At 38.6% G+C, this 14,380-nt stretch overlaps 1 protein-coding gene and 1 pseudogene across 1 annotated transcript; one reads left to right on the top strand and one right to left on the bottom strand.

Annotated features, from left to right (window-relative positions):
• Positions 1–645: 645 nt before the first annotated feature.
• On the bottom strand, positions 646–2,287 carry LOC145161273 (aspartic proteinase PCS1 pseudogene; annotated as a pseudogene).
• A 1,652-nt stretch (positions 2,288–3,939) lies between these two features.
• LOC145158591 (uncharacterized) lies at positions 3,940–4,368 on the top strand. Its single transcript, XM_079077469.1, has one exon. It carries the CDS (start codon positions 3,940–3,942, stop codon positions 4,366–4,368), a length of 429 nt encoding a protein of 142 aa, XP_078933595.1.
• The last annotated feature ends 10,012 nt before the right edge of the window (positions 4,369–14,380 follow it).

The following is a 14,380-nucleotide window of genomic DNA, read 5'->3' as shown; positions in this document are numbered from 1 at the left end:
ATATATATATAGGGTTGTCTTATAAACAAAAGTATTGAATTAAAAAAAAAAGGTAAAATGATCAATTTTATAATTCAGCACAAGATTCCAATCAAACAATATGTTAAAAATTCAGATATTAAAAATTCAGTGTCTTTACTCTTTTAAAAATTCATATCTTATAAAAAAAACAATGTTGAAAGATTCTAATGTTGCGGAGACCAATCCACGCCATTCACCTCCAAACCCCATTTTATACCCCATTTTATAGAAACCCGATCAAGATAACAAAGACAATATACAGTGTGGTTCTATTTTACGAGTCCCCACTGTAAAAATACACATACCAATAAATCTGGTATGTGTGTAAAGTATTTTATATCAATTAAATGAAGCAGATCACGTGTGAAAACAACTCAAAACAACATACAAGTCAGTGGACTGTGGATACAAAATTTAAGAAGAAGAGAAGATATTTAGTTGGTTGGTCCCCCTCCTCAGTCCTCCCCCAAACCCAACATCTGGGCTAAACCCTCCTACCCACCTAAACCAACAAACTGACCAAACCACCCTCACCATAGCCAGATTTATTTTCAAGAGAAATTTGACATAAAATGTGTTGTTTATACACTTTAATTTGTATGTTTTATATCATTTTTTGTGTACTTGTCTACATTTCGTCGTTTTAAGAGAGTTAGTTTAGCTACATTATGTGGAACAAGGAGCTCAAATGATTTGATATGAACGAAACATTAATCAAAGAGTAAATGTATAAGATGATCATGAGAGCGACACTATGATCCAACGGTTGAGAGAAGCCATATCAAGTCTTTTTACAAGTCAATTCCAAGCTTTTGACTTATACAATCACAGCTAACCTCACCAAACCCGACCCGATTGTTTGCAAGATCAAATTCCATCCACATATTTTGTTGATGGTGATGTCCAATGATGTATGCTTCAATTCCTAACAAATCTGAATTCCCAAACGTAAAGCAATGTATGTCATCACCACCCTTGGTTACCCCCGCGACTTTAAACAGGAGCTTCTGACCCGAAATAACCATTTCGGCGCCCCGAAACATCATTCTCACACTAGGTAACACGGGTAACCCGACTCGACTCCGTTCAACCCGGTAACAAAGGTCCATTGCACCTTGAAACACGAAGTTCGGATCCTCATACACCCGTAATACATTCTTGGTTTGTTTTAAGAACTCGTTTTTCAGAGCAGTGTAAACAGGTCCAAGAAGAAAAGTGAACTGGGTACCCGTATCAATCATGGTTTGACCGGCTCCGGTGTGGTCGGGTACGAATATGGATTTGGGCAAGGGTAGAACAGTACCCGCAACCTTGATTCCTTCAAGCTGAACCGTGTATGCCACCCTGTCGTAATACGGTAACGGCGTTGACATTTTAACCATGGATGTGTAAGCTAACGGCTGCCGGAGCAAAGAGATATTATATTCTCCGAATAGTAGTACGCCGGTGGAGTCCTGACCCGATATGCAATACGAGAACTTTGGGAACCCAATTTGGGTCACAAAAGATAACGACCCCCGGTTCATACCCATTAGCCCGGTTGTTTTCGAATCCTCATCTTGGTTAGAGCTTGATTCCATATCCATGCAACCGAATATTACTCCGGGAAGGTCCGAATCCGTGAAATGGAAGGTATCATAGGCGAGATTGCCGTCGACGGAAGTGGCGTCGGCGTAGGAGAGAGTAGCGTGGCAGAGTTTTTTCGGATCGCAAGAAGCGGGGACAGTGAAGTCTCGGGTTCGGGTCATGCAAATGGGGGAGCTACAGGGAACAGGGGTGTAGGATTTGGAATGTAATGGGTCGTACGACAAAGGTGTGGTTGGTGTTTTATTACAGTGAAACCATGAAAGCTCGCTGCCGGTGTCGAGGACCATGGTAACCGGCTGTGGAGGTGAGCCGACGGCGAGGGTGACGGTGAGAGAAACATTATGTTGAAAAGGGAGCTTCTTTGGCGGTTTTATGTAGATGCTAGATGAAATTGATTGAATCTTGAGGGGTAGAATTGCATTTTTTGATGTAAGTGAGGATCTTGATTGAAAAAATAAACAAAAAATGAAGAACAGGTTAGAAAGAAGAAGCAGATGAACAGATGCCATGTAAGAGGGTTTAGTGTGGGTTTACCAAAGTGTAATACAGAAAAAAGATAGGGTGATCAGTTAGTTATCTTTCGTTGTTGCTTTTCTCTCACATAGAAACACACACTACACTGACTGTGTGTGTAAATGGTAAGAAAGGACACCATACACACTATGTACTACGTGCGTGTCGATTTAAGGATTTTTAGGGCTTGTTGAGACCCTACCAAAAAGAGGTGTTTCTTGTTTTTGTAGTAGGTTGGTGTGGTCAGTGGTCACTATTTATTTAAATTTGAAATTGCATAGAAGAAATGTACTATATGATTCAAGATTTTGGTAACAATAGTGGAAACAAAACACTTTTTCATCAAGATTTTGTGAATTGCGGTGTACAATAAGATAAAACATGAATGAATTATTATGTGTAAGATAAAAACAAAGAAACAAAAATATAACTGTATTCATTAATTTTAGACTGAAGACTGAAGAATGCCAAAATATATTGAACGGTTGAACCCCATTAAACTCTATTAATTATAAAAACCAAAAGTAAACACTATGTCTATCACTCGTGGTTTAGAGATAACAACATAACGAGAGTTATTCACCATATCCACTCTTACACAATATTATATGGTTAAAAGCTATACTATATAAATTTTATGATACTTATAATCAAACTATCAAAGCCGGATAGAAATTTATAAAAAGAGAAACGTATTGATACGACCAGATCTTGATCAATTGTATTTCACAGTGTAAGCATTTATTTTTTTATATTTAAAAGGAAATCTTAGAATCAACGAAATGGACAATTGTTGTTGAAGTGAGTATATTTCTAGACCTACTATGACATTGAGTATTAGCTACTTTTGATATAATCTAATTTTGGTGAATTATAATACAAGAAGTTTAATACTTAACATACAAAGAATATGTGACCACAAATGAAGGGACGGACGAAATGGAAATTTTATTATTTTGTAGAAGACTTTTTATGGAAATCAAATATTATAAAACTAAAATAAAAGTAAACTCGAATACGAATTAAGGTATTTTACAGGTTGTCCATCTTTCAGTTCAATACTTTATTATATATATATATATATATATATATATATATATATATATATATATATATATATATATATATATATATATATATTAAAAATGTAAAGAACAAAGTGGTATTTGTAAAGATGATGAACGAGAAAAATGTTAAGAGTTGGTATATGATTGTATTTTATATAATTTTGAAAATTGATATCCTAATTTGTAATAAAATTACATCAGTTCAAGGATGTTGAAATATCATTATTTGCAAATAAATTAACTTTTTATTCGTGATAGGCTTTGGGTTGTGTTATAAATAGTTCACGAACTATTTATTTTTCATAAAATATTATTGTTCTACCAAAATACCATAAATATAACTGTTAGCGTAGCCTTATTAGTTTATATATGCATCATTCTTATGGCCAGCCTATGTGTGTTTTGGCCCGTTTTCTATACCTATGTATTATTTATATATATATTGTTTAATTGAATGAGAGATCATTATGGGAAATTCTATCAATTACATGGTATCAGAGCGTATTGCATGATTACCCTTCAACCCTAAGTCGACATTACCTTCCTTGTCGACTGTTTGATCTCTCATCTCCATTCTTTCTATATCTGTCTTCTTTTCTTCTTCTCCCCATCATGTCTCTTCCCATGAATGACAAGCATTCATCTACAATCAATATCAAGCATGCAGTTCCCTTTGTTCTAGACGTGGATCAGATGAACTATGATATTTGGAGAGAATTATTTGAAATTCACTACATTGGGTATGGTGTAGATGATCATCTTCAGCCTCGATCCTGTTACTGCATCAGGCGATAAAGATAAAGAGAAAGCTACTGAAGCATCTGTTGTTGCGAAGACCTCTTGGCTTCGTGTGGACTCCATCATGAGATCATGGTTATATGACACTCTCTCCATACCTCTTCTCAACATAATTTTTAAGAAGCAGACAACAGCCTATGAAGTTTGGGAAAACCTTGAAAAGGTTTTTCGTGATAACAAAACATCCAAGATTATTCAGTTAGATCGAGAACTCAGAAACATCTTTGTTGGTAACTCTTCCATCACAGACTACTGTAACAAAATCAAATCTATTGCTGATCAATTAGAACACACGGATGCCAAAGTTTCCGAAACTAACCTTGTTGCATACATGATTAATGGTATGTCTTCAAAGTTCCAGTATATTGCAATTAACCTCTGACACCGTGACCCACCTCCATATTTCTGGGATGCTAGATCCATTCTATTATGTGAAGAATAACAAATGATGCAAGACGAAAAACGTGACTCCCTAATCACTCATGCTGACAGTTCGTCATCCCCCATGCCCTAACTGTGTAGAACCCCCCAAACAACTCACCTTCATGGCAACAAAACGACACCGATGGTAGAGGTGCTCGCCGTGGTGGCCGGGGTGGAGGACGCTACAACGGGAGAAGCAACGGAGGTGGGTATCCCCATGGTGGTGGTCTTGCGGAAGCAATTTGACCTTCGATAATCAGCGTCCTCGTCAAGGCACTTCGGTCTGGGCCTACACTCCCCATCTTACCACCTGACCCAACTCTCATGGAATATTGCCAAGCCCAAATGATCATCTCCTACACGCATATGGGCCAAGATCTCATCCAGCCCATCATAATACAAATCAGCAGCAACATCAATTTTTTTCGTTGGCCCAACACTCATTCTCTCAACCGCAGGTCTATTTAGCTCAAACTCAAAGTTCGAAACCCACTACACTTCCACAAATGTTTAATACCATGACGTTGAATAACCCGGGGCAAGCCGATTTGTACATGGACATTAGGGCCACCTCGCATCTTCACTCGAATGCAGGTATACTTAAGTCTGTTTCAGATAAATCCAATAATTTTTTTTATCTGTCTTAGTTGGTGATGGATCCTTAATACCTGTAACAAAAATGGGACACACTACTCTTCCGCTTCCCAATCCTTATCGCACCTTAACTCTTCGAAACGTTTTAATTACTCATTTTATTATTAAAAATCTTATTTATGTTCATCGTTTTGTTCGTGAAAATAATTATTCTATTGAATTTGACTCTTTTGGTTTTTCTGTGAAGGATTTCCGCACCAAACAAATTCTCATCCGATGTGACAGCACTGGTGATCTTTATCCTGTCACTTCTTCAAGTTCTCAAGATTTCGTCTCCATTGCTCCGTCTGTTTGGCATCAACGTATTGGTCATCCTGGTCAACATATCCTTAAGCACCTTGTTCAGAATCATTTTATTTCATGTTCTTCTAATAAAGAGTCGACTTTGTGTCATACATGTCAATTGGGTAAACATGTCAAATTACCATTTAGCGCTTCTAGTTCTGTTTCTCAGTTTCCGTTTGAATTAATTCATTCTGATGTATGGACATCTCACATTGAAAGTTTCAGTGGTATTAAATATTATGTTATTTTATTGGATGATTTTTCTCATTATGTTTGGGTTTATCCTATCCGTTCCAAATCTGATGTGTTTGACAAATTCGTGCACTTTAAAAATTTTCTTCACAACCAATTTCAAACAGGCATAAAGTCTTTTCAATGTGACAATGGCAGTGAGTACGTCAATCATAAATTTCACACTCTCTTTTTTCAAAACGGCATTCTTTTTCGTTTTTCATGTCCTTACACCTCTCAGCAAAACATAAAACCTGAACGCATGCTACACACCTTAAATAATATCATTCGTACTCTTTTGTTTCATGCTCGACTTCCTCCCACATTCTGGACTGAAGCCCTTCATATGGCTGCTCACCTCCTCAATGTAAACATAAATGATAAGATATATTGTATCTTATAGATAAGTCTTATTGTATAGATAAGGTCCTAGTGTTTAGGATCTATTGTTAGCTTAATCTGTAATCTATGTATTCATATATATATATATATATATATATATATATATATATATATATATATATATATATATATATATATATATATATATATATATATATATATATATATATATATATATCAGTTGAATCCCCATTGGGTGATTATTACGCCAAAACTCTCTGTTTATCTTGGTATCAGAGCTTTCGATCCTCCCTCTCAAAACCTACGTCTGGCTCTTTGGTCTTCTTCCAAACAAGTATCTCTAAAACGTATGCACCCGTAAAATCGTCTACCATAGCCACCGCTATCTCCTGCAAACTAACCCGTGCCAATTTTCTGCTATGGAAGGCTCAAGTCGTCCGTATCCTACGAGGTGTTCAATTGTTTGGACATCTCGATGGTACTGATCCTGCACCTGCTGCCACAGTGACAAGTGAAAGCAGCACCCCTGGAAAAGATGAGGCATCTGAGGCTCCAAAAACCACACCCAATCCTGCCTATGAAACGTGGGTGATCCAGGATCAGGCTATCATTGGAGGTCTCTTATCCTCCATGACAGAAGAGGTTTTACCACAACTTATTCGTTGCACTAGCACAACCCAACAATTGTGGACATCCCTCCACACCATGTTATCAGCCCAACATCAAGGGAACTCAATCCAAATCCGTACTCAACTATCTACTACAAAGAAAGGAGACATGAGTGCAGCTGAATACTATAAAAAGATGACAAGATTTGCTGATACTATGGTAAATATTGGACAACCAATGAATGATGAAGAGATAATTGGCTATATACTGGCAGGTTTAGGACCCGGACATGGTGATCTCTTCACCGTCATTACCATACTGAGCAACGAACGTAAGGTAACACTTCCAGAATTTTATTCGTATCTAATTGCACATGAAGCCCAATCCACTGCCGTGAGCACAATAGTGGAATTTACCACATCAGCAAACAATGCTACCCGCCAAGACACAAATCCTCCTCGTCGCAACAACAACAATGGATACAACACCAACACTCAGCGAAATAATCACCGGGGAGGCTATGGCCGAGGCTGTGGTCGTGGGTGCAGAAGAAATAATGGACCACGTTGCCAGGTGTGCAACATTCCAGGTCATACAACACTTAACTGCCGCAACATGTTTAACCACTCCTACCAATCGGAAGAGTATTAGATTGGAAATAGTGCAAGCAGTGGGGTATACAACCCTGAAAACAGCTGGTATCTTGACACAGGAGCGACATATCATCTTACAAGTAATCTTGATAGGTTGACTTTACAAGAGCGTTATCATGGCAAGGATAATGTTCAAGTTGCAAACGGAACAGGTTTGTCAATCTCTCATGTTGGTCAGTCCAAAATTCCCAGTTTAGGTCGTCCTCTTTTTCTTATAAACGTTTTACATGTTCCAAGTGTTAGAAAACATCTTTTATTTGCCCATAAACTTGTCTCTGACAACAATGTCTTCATTGAATTTTATCCTCATGTGTTTTTTTTGTTAAGGACATGGCCACGAAGAAACCACTTCTAATCGGTAAAAGCAAAGGAGGTCTTTATCCGGTGCCATTCAGTCGTTCATCCTCTTCTCATCATGCATCGTCTAGTGTCAAGGTCTCTCCATCACAATGGCATCAGCGTCTCGGTCATCCAGCTCCAATAAATTGGAGTGTTCTTCTAGTCATGAGTCGTCTATTTGTGATGCATGTCAACGTGCTAAGAGCCATCAACTTCCCTATAGTGGTTCTGTTCGAGTCACTTCATTCCCACTTGAGCTTGTTCACACTGATGTTTGGGGACCTGCTCAAGTGTCTAGTGGAGGTTTTAAGTATTATGTTAGTTTTGTGGATGATTTTAGTCGTTATACATGGATTTATCTCATTAAAAATAAATCAGATGTTGAACAAATCTTTTATGTTTTTCAAAAACATGTTGAATGTATGTTGAATGCTAAAATACGTAGTATTCAATCTGATTGGGGCGGTGAGTATCACAGGTTACATAAACATTTTCGAAACACCGGTATCACTCATCGTGTGTCATGTCCTCACACATCGCAACAAAACGGCATAGCCGAGCGAAAACATCGTCACATTGTTGAGACTGGTCTAGCTCTTTTGGCACATTCATCTCTTCCTCTTCGTTTTTTGGATGAGGCATTCTTAACAGCATGCTACCTTATTAATCGAATGCCCAGCCGAATTACAAACAATATATCACCTATCACACGACTTCTAAATAAAAATCCAGCTTTTTCATTTTTACGTACCTTTGGATGTGCATGTTGGCCTAGTCTTCAAAAATATAATAGTCATAAACTTGAGTTTCGGTCCAAACTATGTGTTTTTCTTGGATATAGCTCGTTGCATAAGGGGTACAAGTGTCTTGATCGGAGCACAGGTCGTATCTATATATCTCGTGATGTCATTTTTGACGAAACAAAGTTTCCATTTACTCTCTCTACAACTCAAATTGTCCCCTCTACCATGTCTAAACTTGTTTCATTTCCTTCCAATGAACTGGGACTTACTAATGACCATATGGGATATTATGACCTCTCTATTTTATCTAATGATGTTACTGTAGCTGCAGCTCCACAACAGTCAATGCCAAACGTGGTGTCATCTAAAATGATGCCACCCATTGCTTCCGTGCATCACCAACCACAACCAAATATTAGTTCACCTGATTCAACCAGTGCTTGTGTTCCTGAAACACTGTCGCTATCGCCATCAAGTGTGGATCTTGAGTCGTCATCATCTCCTGTTAACGTATCCACACCAGCTCCTGTTAACATGTCCCCTCCAGCTCTGACTACATCTGTGGCATCACCCACATCGTTGCCTGTTAGGGATGCTTTTTCTGATCCCTCCTAAGCAAATCCAGGGATGCTTACTCGAGGACGTGCAGGAAAATCATTTCCTCGAAAATTCAGTGATGGGACAGTGTCGTATGACCCAAAGAAGCGTGCCTTCTTGGTTGAACCAAAATCCTATAAGTTAGCTTTAACTAAGCCTGCTTGGCGTGCAGCCATGGAAGCTGAGTTTCTGGCACTAAAGAAGAACAACACCTGGTCTCTTGTTCCCAGACCATCGGGTATTGATGCGGTTAGCTGCAAATGGGTTTTTAAAGTTAAACAAAACCCGAATAGTTCTATTGATAAACACAAGGCGTGTTTGGTTGCACGAAGGCTCTCTATGGTCTGAAGGCTCTCTATGGTCTGAAGCAGTCACCTCGTGCTTGGTTCTCACGTTTATCTGATAAGTTGAATCAGCTTGGTTTTTACTCATCTAAAGCTGATACCTCCCTTTTCTTGTTTCATCAGGGTGCCACTACCATTTACATGCTTGTTTATGTTGATGATATTGTGATTGTTGGCTCCTCGCAACATGTTATTGATAAATTAATTGGTACCTTATCTGCCTCTTTTCCGATCAAAGATCTTGGTCGGGTGAACTATTTTTTGGGGATTGAAGTACTTCACAATTCAGGGGGAATTCTCTTAATGCAACGCAAGTATGCATCTGATTTACTTAGTCGGTTCAATATGGAGAATTGTAAAAGTATTTCAACCCCCATGTCTGTTACTGACAAGATTGCTCTTGGCTATGGCACAACACTTAGTAATGATGATACTTTCAAATATAGAAGTATGGTGGGCGGTCTGCAATATCTTACTTTAACAAGGCCAGATATCTCTTTTGCAGTTAACAAAGTTTGCCAATATCTTTCTAAACCCACAAATGTTCACATGGAGGTTGTGAAACGAATTTTGAGATACATTAAAGGCACAACCACTACAGGAATTCGTATACAGAGACCCAACTCGACACTGTTGAGTGTGTTCACAGATGCTGACTGGGCAGGTTTCTTAGACTATCGTCGATCAACTGGTGGTTTTGCAGTATTTTTAGGTCCCAATCTGATTTCATGGTGTTCACGAAAGCAATCGACTGTTTCTAGGTCCAGTACAGAGGATGAATACAAGGCATTAGCAAATGGTACAACAGAAGCAATATGTATACAATCCCTGCTCAAGGAATTACGAGTTCATCAACCATGACCTCCTATTCTGTGGTGTGATAATTTGGGAGCTATATATTTAACAGCTAATCCAGTGTTTCATGCGCGCACAAAGCATATAGAAGTTGAATTTCATTTTGTTAGAGAGAAGGTGGCAATGGGTGCTCTTGATGTTCGGTTCCTTTCTTATAATTATCAAGTTGCAGATGGCTTCACAAAGCAAGCTACTCGTAATATGTTGGATCGTTTGAGATACAATCTAAACCTTGTCTCGGTTAAGATTGAGAGGGAATGTAAACGTAAATGATAAGATAGATTTTATCTTATAGATAAGTCTTATTGTATAGATAAGGTCCTAGTGTTTAGGATTTATTGTTATCTTAATCTGTAATCTATGTATTCATATATATATATATATATATATATATATATATATATATATATATCAGTTGAATCCCCAATTGGGTGATTATTACGCCAAAACTCTCTGTTTATCTCTCAATATCCTTCCTTCTACTACTCTCCACAATGTCACTTCGTTCAATAAATTATATAATAAACACCCCTCCAATGACCATCTTCGTGTATTTGGGTGTCTTTGTTATCCTCATATCAATGCCTCTCATAAACTTGACCCACGATCAACTCCATGCATCTTCCTTGGCTATCCTACCAATCATAGAGGATATCGTTGTCTCAACCTTGACAAAAATAAGATCATCATCTCTCGTCATGTTGTCTTTTATGAAACCATTCTTCCTTTTGGATCGATGACACCAAACCAAGCTCTCTCCTACACCTTTTTTGAGGACTCTACATCTTCACATCCTCTATCTACTACCCTAACTCCACACCTTTCTCATACTCATAATACCTCGTCTGTGAATGTTAGTCCTACTCCTAGTCCTATACTGACTCCTCCGCCCACTCCTCACACCCCTCTCTCACCCTCAAATATTAATCATGCAACCCCTACACTTGGTCCCTCTTCTCCACCTACCTCTACTCGTTTGGAACCCACCTCACAGTCATCTACCATCTCCAATGATAGTCCATCTCCTATACCTCAACCTTCACACCAAATGCTCACTCGTACCAAGCAGGGCATTTTTAAACCTATCCGTAAATTAAAATTACATGTCGATACCTCATCTCATGTTCCCTAAAATTATTTACATGCTTTTAAGGATCCAAATTGGCTTAATGCCATGACTGATGAATATACTGCGCTTATCTCTAATCAGGCTCGGGTACTTGTTCCAAGACCACCTGATGCTAACATTGTTAATTGTATTTGGTTGTTCAAGAAGAAACTCAATACAGATGGCTCCTTATCATGCTATAAAGCACGTCTTGTCGCTAATGGTCGTATTCAACGACCCGGTATTGAATGTGACGAGACTTTTAGTCCGGTGGTCAAGCCTTTTACCATTCATACAGTTGTTAGTATCGATGTCACTCATCAGTGACCTATTCGACAGCTTGATGTTAAAAATACGTTCCTACATGGTCATCTACAGGAAACAATCTATATTCATTAGCCTCCAGGTTTTCGTGATCCCTCTCATCCTGACTATGTTTGTCTGCTTCTGCGGTCCTTATATGGTCTCAAGCAAGCACCACGTGCTTGGTTTCACCGGTTTGCCGCCTTCATTTCTCGCATTGGTTTTGTTCACAACATATGTGACTCCTATTTTTTTATTTATCGACATGGTACTCACATGGCATATTTGTTACTATATGTGGATGATATTGTCCTAACATTCTCATCGACTCAGCTTCTGTCTCACATCACTTCTCTATTGAGCACTGAGTTTTTTATGACGGACCTTAGGGATCTTCACTATTTTTTGGGCATCTTGGCCTCTCGCTCAGCTGATGGTTTGTTTTTATCTCAACAACAATATGCTATTGAGATTCTTGACAGGGCTTCCATGACCAACTGTAAATCTGCATCTACTCCGACTGACTTATCATCTAAGCTTGATGGCACTGGTACTCATGTTGCTGATCCTACCTTATATATAAGTTTGGTAGGCGCGTTAAAATATTTGACATTTACTCGACTCGATATCACTTATGCGGTTCAACAGATTTGTTTATACATGCATGACCCGAGGGAACCTCATTTTACCGCTTTCAAGCGCATCCTGCACTATATTAGAGGTACCACGACTCATACTCTTCAGTTATTTACATCTCCTAGTCGCACGCTCACTGCCTATTCTGATGCTGACTGGGGTGGGTGTCCTGTCACGCGACGATCTACATCGGGTTATTGTGTCTTTTTAAGACACAATCTTCTCTCCTGGTCATCCAAACGTCAGAACTCGACCTCGAGGTCTAGTGTTGAAGCTAAATATCGGTGTGTTGCTAATGTTGTGGTGGAAACTTGTTGGCTTCGTATTCTTCTTAATGAACTTCACTATGTTCCAGACAAGGCTACCATTATCTACTATGACAATGTTAGCGTTGTTTATATGTCATCCAACCCGGTTCAACATCAACGTACGAAGTATATTCAAATTGATTTGCACTTTGTTCGATACAAAGTTGCCACCGGCCATGTTCGTGTTCTTCATGTTCCATCTTCTTCTTCTTAGTATGCGGATATTTTTACGAAGAGCCTTCCGTCGCCATTGTTTCTTGATTTCCGGTCCATCTTGAACGTTCGTGAATTTTCACCCCGTTCAAACTGTGGGGGGCTGTTAGTGTTGTGGCCTGTTTTCTATACCTATGTATTCTTTGTATATATATTGTTTAATTGAATGAGAGATCATTACGGGAAATTCTATCGATTAAAATAACGGATACAAAGTTCTAATTGCCTAGAAAGCTTTTTTTAATTAATTATATTTTGTAAAATAAAAATAAATAATTCGTTACATATTTATAAGATTTAACCTCTCTGTGTATATAAATAAACATTTGTCAATGTGTCAGAGTTGTCAAATTTGTGTCCCACTATAAATGTTTCGTTTGTATCTAAAACCTTTATGTATACCCTTCACGAAAGGCAATCTTGATGACAATGACATCTCATCACGACCGTGCACACCATCTCGCGTGTGACGTGGTGATTATTGTGAATTATAGTCACCTCCATGATGGAGAACGACCAATGAGATCTTTGACATGTATTAAGTCAAAAGTAATTAGATAGGGTTGTGAGGCTCGTCAATATCTTTTCGTGCATATAAATATTGCTGAAAACGGAGTTGAAACGAAGAAGTTATGATTGTTTGAAGTTAGAATGGAATTTGGTGAAAACTCAACACCAGGAGGTAGGGAGAAGATCCCTACGATGTGATGCGTCATCACGAGGTGGCAAGCGGCCTGCTACGAGGTGACCGTTGGGCAGCCGAAGCCCATGAATTTTTAGGGTTTTCTATGTATTTAAAGGGTGGTTCCGTGTTTTTAGGGTATTTTTCTTCCCTCCATCATATCTAAAGCCTTTTGAGAGGAACCCTAGCCTCCCTTTCACCACTTTGAGCATCCCCTATTGTCTTTTATCCATCTGTGACCTTTTTGGGTTCCTTGAAGAAGAAGAAGGTGTTCTTGGTGTATATATATCCAGCAAGCAAGTTCCCTCACCACCTTGGAGCACATATTATGGACTCTTGTAAGTCCCTAAGTTCCAATATTTATGAGTTATGCTTCTTGATCTAGGATTTTCGTGCATTTTCTCCATGTTTGGGAGAGTTTGAGTGGATTGATTCCATAAAGTTGGCAACTTTATGGAGCCTTGAGGCCCCTTTGAAGTTTAATGTTCCAGATCTGAGATTTGGTTGGGTTTTGGCTCATGCATGAGATTTTTTACTTCATTTCCACCATTGTTATGGTCTAGCTTGGGAAAGACACGCATTGGACATGCAAATCCTTCTCTATGAAATGAGTGTGTGGCTTAATGGATTGAGGACTTAATCCATTAAGTTGTCCGGGATTAGTTCCCACGACCTGGTGATATGCTCACCACGTCGTGGCATATAATGTTCTCACGATTGTTTTGTCTAGATATTTCCACGTCTTGGAAAATGATGGGACACGACGTGGTGGCCAGCAAAGTTGTCTTTTGGGCTGTTGAATTTAACCGTTGACCATTGATTTTTTGAATAGTTTGACTTTTGGTCAAACCTTGGTAGAACTGAGTGTTTAGCTAAGATCTAGTCTTGTCTTGGCGTTAGGTAAATTTTGTTAGCTGTTCTGATTGCTAAGATTTTCTATTAAGCTTCTACTAGTTAGCTCATGTGAGTTTTCTCAGTATACTTTGTATTGCAGTATGTATCCTTGTGTGTACGATGTTGGTATACTATAGTGATATGTTATGTTGGT

Source organism: Lactuca virosa, chromosome 2 (assembly GCF_052849685.1).
Source record: "Lactuca virosa cultivar CGN04683 chromosome 2, Lactuca_virosa_CGN04683_v6, whole genome shotgun sequence".
NCBI classification, from domain to species: Eukaryota; Viridiplantae; Streptophyta; class Magnoliopsida; order Asterales; family Asteraceae; genus Lactuca; species Lactuca virosa.
The sequence above is the reverse complement of the archived record's forward strand: the minus strand, read 5'-3'. Positions and strand labels throughout refer to the sequence as shown.